The sequence below is a fragment of the Amblyomma americanum genome, chromosome 2 (assembly GCF_052857255.1).
Source record: "Amblyomma americanum isolate KBUSLIRL-KWMA chromosome 2, ASM5285725v1, whole genome shotgun sequence".
NCBI classification, from domain to species: Eukaryota; Metazoa; Arthropoda; class Arachnida; order Ixodida; family Ixodidae; genus Amblyomma; species Amblyomma americanum.
The window spans coordinates 152100235-152109632 of record NC_135498.1 but is presented as its reverse complement, the minus strand read 5'-3'; the positions used below and the strand labels follow the sequence as shown (position 1 = coordinate 152109632).

The following is a 9398-nucleotide window of genomic DNA, read 5'->3' as shown; positions in this document are numbered from 1 at the left end:
ACAGGACCCGAACTGCAATTTTTCGATTTAGTTGCAAGCTGGCCGGGCTCCGCACATGACAGCAGGATTTTCGACAACAGTAATGCGAGAGTACGTTATGAGGAAGGGGATGTACCTGGCGTACTCCTCGGCGACATGGGGTATGCTTGCCGGCCATACCTTATGACGCCGCTAAAAGATCCTGGAGGCAAAGACAGCCCGGAGTACAGTGTGTATGGCTGGTCACAATAATATACAGCAATACATGAAAATATGTAACAACTCTTTCTTTATTCAGGTACAACAAGTCCCAAATCCGGACCACGAACACTGTTGAAAGGGCTTTCGGCATCTGGAAAAGAAGATTCCCATGTCTTGATATGAAACTACAAATTGAAACAACGACTTCTGCCATTGTCATTACGGCATGTGCAGCTCTGCACAACTTTGGCCGGAGCCGTCCAAGTGATGAATTGCCTCCCAGCACATGCAATGTTCAGCAGCCCTCCCCAGCTTCCCAAGCTCAAGGACCACAGCCCGTTGACTCGGCGAGTGGCTTCAGAACTCGTTCACGCATTATTCAGCAATATTTTTCGTAAAATGTGGCAGAGCAAACACGGCATGCATATGGAAAATAAAAAATTTGTGCCATTTTACTTACTGGCTTTTTTCACGACAGCTATTTTCAGCATTAGTAGCTCGAGCTTAGCCTTTTTGGTTGCACATTGAAGCTCGTGCAATTGTTTTGAGTGCTTCATATGAAGCGCATGTTCAGCTCACATGAGCTTCATCTTGAGCAGGTGCTCCCTCCTCTCATTTCCTGTCTTCATCGACACTGCAAAGGCGGGCGCTAAGCTCTTCTTCAACATCTGCCCTCTTTGTAAGCATTCTGCGTTGTGCAGGAGCTGGGTGTTGTGGGGTTTCCTGCAACGGGGCAGCCTGTAATGGGGAAGCCAGTTGCGGGACAGCAGGTTGCAGGTCAGCTGGTTCTCTTTCTGCTGATAACTCGACCTCAGCTGCGGTGGCTTCATTTTGTAGTTCTTGAATGCACGCCACCTGGCTGCTTTCATTACTGGGACTTGCCGGGTTATCCCACTGATAGATGCTATCTGCAAAAACATTTGCAATTGTTAGCTTTGAACACAACTCGTGATCACCATATGCATGAAGACGCGTGAACACAAACTATGCTTGCACTACAGTGGGCAACTACAAGCACTTGCCACACTTTACCTTGTCTAGTACACAGTATCAAGGACTGTGCGGAATTGGTAAATATGTATATGCTTTATTAAATGCAATAAATATTTCACTTTACAGCCCATCTATTTCTCTTTTTGTATTTTTTACTACCCCTGTTGAAATCCGTAAACACACAGCAGGAATGGGAGTACATTTCTGGGATTTCCTTAAGCTGGCTCCTTTGCTAGTTACCTGATAGGTAAGGTTGGCTGGTGGTATTGATACTGCATTGCACAGGGCACTGCTGCCAACAACAGTGCACCCATTTGCCAATTTGAGCTCGGTACCCTGATGTATGAAGCGCTGCTGTCTAGTGACAGCTTTGTTTTCCACAGCGACTTGCACAGTGCGGAGCAGGTGACACATATGCTATACTAGTGGAAGGATTATGTGCATTTTAAGTGCACGCCTCGTGGTTTTCACAGTGCAATAATGAAACAGAAGCTACCAGGAGGGAGCAATCATTGTCAACACGTCAAATGTTTGGACAGTGTGCATACAAGTGTTGTGAGCCACTTGTACGGCTAAATGTAAGCAGTAAACCTGCAAATTTATTTTGTCTGCTATAAACAGACTGCGATGAAAGCATGTGTGACACCGTGAGCATAACCATGCAGATATGATCCCTGCATGAGCAGAAAGGCAGAGGTTACAGCACTCGAGCAGCAAAAAAAAAATCGAGATTGACGACGTTGTGCCAGTGTTCAAGCCTATGCAGCAGAGAATCAAGTTATCACAAAATCAAAACATCAACATTCGCATACATTAACTAGTGCAAAATATGCACGAAGCCACCTTGTACTTTTTTTCTTTGATGATATAGCAGTGAAGTGTTTGTTGTCTTCGAGATCCATATCAATGTGCTCATGGTTCGTGCAGAGAGATGAGCGTGTGAGCTATGCGTTGGGAATTGCCTTGACGATGGTGGCAAGCTCCACCCACTGCGGTTCCGACTTTTTGATAGTTTGCGTGTGAGTGATTGTACAGTGGTGATCGGTAATGGCTATTGCTGCTGCGCTGTTGATGGCAGCATCGGTGTACAGGTATGTACACTGATGTACTGTATTAGCATTAGTGTACATGTGTTGGCTTGTTGAATGTACTTGCTGTTGTACACGATGCGCTGTTCTCTGCGTTTTTTGTTTCGTTGGGGGTCCACAAGCCATGCTATGAGGGCTATTGTGAGTAGTGCTCGGGCATTTTTGCTGGGCGTGCTTGTAGCAGGCAGTGGAATGTCGTTGGCTTGGAAACCCAGCGTTTGCAGGATTCTTCTGCCTGGTGCAGTACTGTTCAGTCTAATTTGCTGCGTGCGTTTCTTTGTGCTGATAAGCTTTTCTAGAGTGTTATGGTTCCTTGTCTAGCAGCTCTGTACTTGTGTTGATTGGCACTCCCACTGCAAGTTTGGTGTCTTGCGAATGAGGGTGTTGAGCTTGTTGCGCTGTGCCTTTGAGAGGTTAATGTCTGGTGCGTGATAGCAAAGGGGCAACAAGAGTAAGGCAACACGCAGCCGCAGCATGTCTGTCTCATGAAGCCCTCAGTGGCGATTAGAAATGTGCCGCACCATGTTCAAGACCTGTAGCAAGACCTTTAGCAAGTGCTGAACAGTGGCCGCACACACTCCATCTCATCTCGCTGCATGCGTAGGCCCAGTACTTTGATATTATGTATTCTCCTGTGTTCTGTAGGTTGATGGGTGGGGGTCTCCAGCACGTGGTGTGCACAAGCAGCTCCAACTTTTCCTGGGAGCACTCCAAGACGATGCTCGCAGCTGCTGCTTGGGCTTCATCTATAGTGCACGTTGCACGGTGTCCTCTATTTTCCCCGGAGAGCCTTAGTTGATCCGTATGGTTATGTCGTCGGCGTACAGTGCGTAATGAACATCTGCTATAAGGAGTAAAGCTCTGTGTATGCGACACATTGCTAAGTTGAACAGTGTTGGTGAGAGCACTGTTCCTTGCGGTATGCCCCTTTGCGGGCGTGGGTACATGTCATATCGCGAATTTGAGGATGTACGTACGGTGATGGAAAAAGACCCACATGTAGTTGTATATCTTGATGCCACAGTTGGTGGAAGAAAGCGCCACAAACATGGCCTCGTGGGCCACGTTATCAAAGGCTTCCTTCAAATCTATGGCCAAGATTGCTTTAAGTTGGGAGTTGCTGGGTTGTTTGGTGATATCTTCTTGTATCTGGAGGAGACCTTATGCAAGCTGTTAATGTTTACAGGGTTTCCTCTCTGGATGAGAGATGTTGGTACAACTCCTTTGCTCAACTATGCTTGCCCAGCACATTACGATCCACCACATGCCCCCCTAAAAAGAAAAAAGCTGCCCTTGCAAGGTACATACCATTGGACGGTTCAAGTGACTCCACTTGCATCGGCTGGAGCAACGAGACGACGCTCGGGGTGCTCTTTGATAGGGGGGTGACTGCGTGGCGCCCACGGTCACTGTCGAAGGGGTTTTCCACCCGCGTCGACATATGCGACGCGGCAGCGCCAACTCGCTCCAACTCGTCTGTGAGTTGAGTTGCTGGCGCGCTGCCGCCTCCTGAAAAGACAGCACGAATTTGCGTTATGCCCCAATCATTCCTGAATTACGTGCAGACGGCTACCGTCCCGCTATGCATGAAGAGCGCAACATGCTTTAGTCATTACATTTACGATATTTTGCGTGGATGGCAGAGGACGCATCGCCGTCTACGGGCAGCAACAAATTTGGCGACAGCTGGTCTGGATCCGAGCTTGTGTTTACAGGAAACGCGCGCTTGCGCTTAGGCCGGCTGTGATGTGGCATACGTTAAGCCACGGCTACGCAGGATAGCTATAGAAATGTGTGCTTGGGCTCGAGAATGCGACATACACTACATCAGAAAAAAAAAAAAGCCTCGCCGTAAGCTGCGAGCAATCGCATGTCATATTTCACCGAAGCAACTTATAACGGCACGGCGACAGAAATGACACGGCTGAGCTGCAACCTTAAAAGAATACATCAAAGTGCCTCGTCATTATCAGCAAAATGTAGCTTTACTGAAACAGGAATCAATCGAAAGTAGCGAGTAGCGAAAACAGAGCAGAGAGAACAGGAGCTCACCTGTCGTAAACACTTCCTTCATGTCGTCAGCCTTCCCTTTCCTCCACTTTTCTTTTAAATTGTCCCAGCACTTCCGAAGTTGGGCTTCTGTTCGAAATCAGACATTTGGCTGGCAGTTGTACTCGTCGGTGATCTCCTTCCACGTCTTCTTTTTTTTATCCAAGGAGACTCCGTCCGTCCGTTTGTTTTCAACGATCGTTTGGTACTTGCTGACAAGATCAATCAACACGCTTCGCTCCTCTTCACTAAAATTTACCCTCTTTTTCCCTTCCATTACGACGTTTTTTCTCTAGCAATTAATATTAACAAATGTGCGCAACACAGCAAGGAATTAATAAAATAAAGGGAAGAGAAAAAGTCCAAATAACAGTCCAAATAACAAAACGTGCGTGCGGACGTCACAAAGCAAACGGGCACAAAAAAAGGCACGACGTGAAATTTTAGCAAGCATGTTATTGTGACGGCTACGCTGCATGGTGGCAAGCTGAAAGTAAGGTTGAGTCAACAACGGGCTAACTGCCTGTTTAACGTTGGCGATGCTTGCTTGTAGGAGTGGTGGTGCACAGTTTTATTAACGTAAAAATGTGCATAGCCTCGCTCCCATGTCACACACTTATTCGGATAAGGGCGCCTTTGGTAAGGTGCCCTTAAAATGTCGTAAGGTGGATTTTTGAAGGGCTCCTTTACCTTTTCTCACACTTTAACTTAAGTTCTCCTTACGAAATGCCGCCTTTACGTGTAAGGAAAGGAGCGTTTGTGAATACGGGGGTAGGTGTGCAGCCGAAATCTTGGAGATAAACTGGCAATGACTAATGCAAGTGGGAGTCCAGATGGATGTGAAGAACCAGTTGGGAGGCCAATTGGACTCTTCAGCGATAACTGGAATTCCAGCAGGAGCAATTAGACTACTGATGGGCCCAGTTGGACTGCCCAATTCGAATGGAAGTTCCAAGCGAAGTCTTGCAGGTCCAGTTGGACTGTCCAAATGGAACAAAGACTCCAACCAGTTGAGTTCCTTTGGATCCATTTAGAATTCCAACTGGTCGAAATGGTTCTTTTTTTTTTACAGGGTTGCAGGATAAATTTGGAGTGGCCATCCAGAGCACCGGCATTCGGATGACTACACCAGTGCTATGCTGTGGATAGACAATACAAAAAATATGTGTTTTGTGATATTTTTATTCGTCAAAATACTGATGTCCCCCAAAGCCTTTGCGAGGCAAAAAGCTGACCTGCTTGAGGCATCTGATTTCATGATGGTCTCATGACAAAGCCACAGTAGCTCCTCAGAAGCATACGAGCGGACTGCATTCGCATAGATGGGACACATGGGACAACCGGTGAGCACTAGAAATTCTTTCTGAGTAGAGAGCAAAAGAGAATGTCTACATATGCAGTCGGAACATTGGATAACAAGGGTTGACTTTGCCTAAAATGGCACTGTATTGCAAAATAAAATTAACAATAACTCTGCAGGTGACCAAGACAAAAAAATGATGAAAAATACAAAATAGCGACTCAGTCTGACAAATGCGAGTTTGACAATGATGGGATTCAATATGTATGTATGTATGTGAATGCAATGTATAATGATGAAAGAAGTTTACGAGGAGATTAATAAAAAGGTTATGTATGGTTCAATGCAAGAAGTTTGCCCAAGGATGTGCATTTCTGCAGGACAAGTGCCTCGAGCACTCCTCTGGACTGGTTAAAATTGTTCAAAAAGAAAATGGTAGACCTTAGAAGTGGCCGTGCAATCACATGACCTCGGTCCTATTGAACCGTACTAGTGAGAGTTGGTGAGCCCTCTGAGAAACACAGGGGCCACTGCAAGAATGGAGAAACAGTCTATACGACCATAGACAATTTTCTGGACTCCATGCTTTGGCACTGTAGAGCAGTGACTGAAGCAAAGGGCTCCCGTAAAAAATATTCACTGTACTAAGCTTTTGTCAAAAAAGCCATTCTTGAGAACACTGCCTTAATTTGTGGCAAAAACCACATGGTCACTATGTCTGCAAGGCCCCTACATTCTAATATTTGACATTTACTTCGAAAATGGCTCATGAGATAGTGTTATAACGAAAAATAATTGAAGACAAGTAGAATAATTAGAGGAAAAACTTTACCATACATTTTTGTTACATATTGTATGTGCTCAATTTTCACTAAGGTACACGCATTTTAACTCTTTCCTGCCCACGCCTATGCCCATCGATAGCCCGCTATCGATGGTTGCAAGTTCGTATTTACGCGCTTTCGAAGCATTTACGGACATGCTGCGCCATCTAGTAAGTAATAAAAGAACTATTCTTTCAGTTTCGGTTTTTTGTTTCACGTTTTCGCCGCGCGGGGGTTTTAAACGACACTTCGAAGTTAGGTGACGCTCCCTCGTTGTGTCCGTGATGGCGTCGACAACGCGCGCTTCTGCTCCGCGCAAACGTCGCGCTTCCATCGATCCCGATGCATCTGCGAGCGATGTTTTTGAAGATGAAAGCAGCAGCGACTCGGAGGACAACTTCAGTTCGTCGGATTTTAGTACTGAAAGCGAAAGTGCGTTGATCCAGCCCGGAACGGCCGCAGGCATCCGTCGGTAAGTTTCGGTTTCTCTGAATCGTTTCGCTGCGCTCCCACGCTGATCTGTAGATATCCTCCGTGTGCTGAAGGTCAGATTTCTTATCTGCAGGGTGGCAACGTCTTTCGGGAGGGACCATTTGCCGGCGGCTGCGCAGGGTGTCGTGTTTTCTCCTGCACGACGGCCAGGCCTCGACCTCGGCATCGCGCTCCGGAGTGGCGCTAGGCGGTTCTCCAGAGCCGTTGATTTCTTTTTTCTTTTTTTCACTGGTGAAATCATCCGAGAGATATGCGACAATACAAATAAATATGCCTGGATGCATATTCTTGAAAAACCAACTTACGGTGAGAGAGATGGGTCCTGGAGAGAAGTGACACCGGATGAAATGCAGAAGTTCATCGGACTGCTAATCTACATGGGTATCGTGCAAGTCCCACGTCTGCACTCATATTGGAACACGGGGAGATTGTTCGCAGGCCTTGTACCACCGAAAGTGATGCCGAGAAGGCGATTCAAGGCATTACTGGCATTCTTGAGTGTGACGGACCCAGAGAAGACCACTGCCGCAACCCACGGGAAGCTTCACCGCGTATCTTCTCTGCTAAAACACATGAACGTTTCGTCTCCGCAGTTCTTTCAGCCGCATCGGTACCTGTCCGTTGACGAGAGGATGGTGAAGTCGAAAGGTCGTTCTGGAATTCGGCAGTATATGAGGGATAAAGTAATAAAATGGGGGTATAAATTGTGGGTTCTGGCTGATTCAAAAACTGGCTACACGGTTCAATTCAATGTGTATACCGGAAAGCGAGAAGCGCCCAGTGCACGTGGTTTGGCATTTGATGTTGTGACGCGGCTGTGTGAGAACTACCTTGATCAGGGATACTTAATTTTTTTGGACAACTTTTACACATCAACATCTTTGTTCATCCATCTACTGGAATTCAAGACACTAGCTTGCGGAACGACCCGAAAAGACCGCCGCGGTTTTCCCAGCGAACTAAAGGACACAAAATGGGAAAAAAAAGCAGGAAGAGGAGATGTTCGATGGCTGCGGGACAAGGACGTATTGTATCTGCAATGGAAGGATAAGCGGGTTGTCCACATGATGTCGACAGCCCACACCGCTAACGACTATGTTATTGCGAAGCGAAGAAAAAAAGTCGAGAACAAATGGACCGAAGTCTCAATCAGAAAGCCGCAACTCATAGACGACTACAATGTGGGCATGCTGGGAGTCGACAAATCTGACCAGCTTATCGGATCCTACAACGTCCTCATGAAGTGCGTGCGCTGGTGGAAGACCCTGTTCTTCCATTGTATAGACATTGCTGTAGTCAACAGTTTTATACTGTTTGATGAGCACCGCCGACAGCATCCAGAGGTGGCAGAACTGTCAAGAATCTCGCGCTTCGACCAGTTCGCCTTCAGACTAGAACTGACTGAGCAGCTGCTGGGATTTGATGAGCGACCTTCTGTAAACCCCGCCGTTCCTCCAGTTGTTCCACCAGGTGGTGCACCCCAAGGTCTTCAGCACAGGCCAAAAAAAATGGAGCGTTATAGGAACTGTAAGTTGTGCTATGAAGACAGAAAAGTTGAACAGAAAACAAATGTCTTCTGTGAGACCTGTGCTATCAATTTGTGTTTCACTACGTCGAGAAACTGTTTTGCCCGTTGGCATGACACGCACCATGCCTAACGTTTTTTTTTCCGCCTCAATAAGTTCTGGACATAGAAAGCTGAAATTTTGTGAAACATTGTACAGATGTATCCTCAACAAAATGTATATACTGAATTTTTTTTATATTTTGTGTGTGTAAAAAAATGTTGATGTTTTTGTATATTTTGTCCAGTGTTGTTTGAAATTTTTGTGCAATTTTGTTTTTCAAAATTTTCTCCAATTAACATGTTCATTGAGACTAACACCATTAAAAAGACAATTTCCTCTTCTCAACAATGATACTATTTCCTTGAGTATCAAGCATGTTTTGTTGAAGGAACAAAAATATTTCCTATACCACCCAAAAACCACTACTTTTCCCATGGGCAGGAAAGTGTTAATGCGATATTGTTAAAGGTCCTGTTCGGCGGTAAACTTGGCGTCGTCATCACTGAAAAATCTTGATTGGTAGAGAGTGTGTTGATGTATAAAAGCAGTTTGGTAGAAAAGAAAAAAGACGGTCCAGTGATCAAACTACTGTCCTCTGGATCAGGAGACAAGCATGCTCCCTCTAAACAACTGAGGAATGCTCGTTCAGGGAGATAAATGTAGGCCTTGTACAAGTAACTCACACCACACAGTAGGTGAATTATAGTACAGGAACACTTAATTATGGTCACTAATTAGTGTCAGCAATCAATATGGATGATGATGTGCAATAAGGTGGTACGTGATTGTACCAAGCGTGTTGACGTCTGCGAAATGACCCTCCAGGGAGCCAAAGTGACTGTAGGGGCCTTTCAATGCTATTGCATCATGCTCTTAAGGTGACCTTAAATGTCTCCCAATGAAC

The 9398-nt window shown here is 45.9% G+C and overlaps 1 protein-coding gene across 1 annotated transcript; it reads right to left on the bottom strand.

Moving 5' to 3' along the window:
- Positions 1–338: 338 nt before the first annotated feature.
- LOC144121909 (uncharacterized) lies at positions 339–6495 on the bottom strand. Its single transcript, XM_077655350.1, has 3 exons — positions 4314–6495; positions 3570–3770; positions 339–1088 (listed from the first exon to the last, which is right to left on the bottom strand). The coding sequence occupies exons 1-3, from the start codon at positions 4333–4335 to the stop codon at positions 793–795; spliced, it is 519 nt and encodes a 172-aa protein (XP_077511476.1). The 5' UTR covers positions 4336–6495; the 3' UTR covers positions 339–792.
- Positions 6496–9398: the final 2903 nt, after the last annotated feature.

Excerpts from the sequence above, each read along its gene's own strand:
- LOC144121909 (XM_077655350.1), bottom strand. The coding sequence starts at position 4,335 with ATGAAGGAAGTGTTTACGACAG. Across the intron at positions 3,771-4,313 it reads GAAGGAAGTGTTTACGACAG|GAGGCGGCAGCGCGCCAGCA; the intron begins GTGAGCTCCTGT and ends CTGTCTTTTCAG. Across the intron at positions 1,089-3,569 it reads GTCACTTGAACCGTCCAATG|ATAGCATCTATCAGTGGGAT; the intron begins GTATGTACCTTG and ends ATGTTTTTGCAG.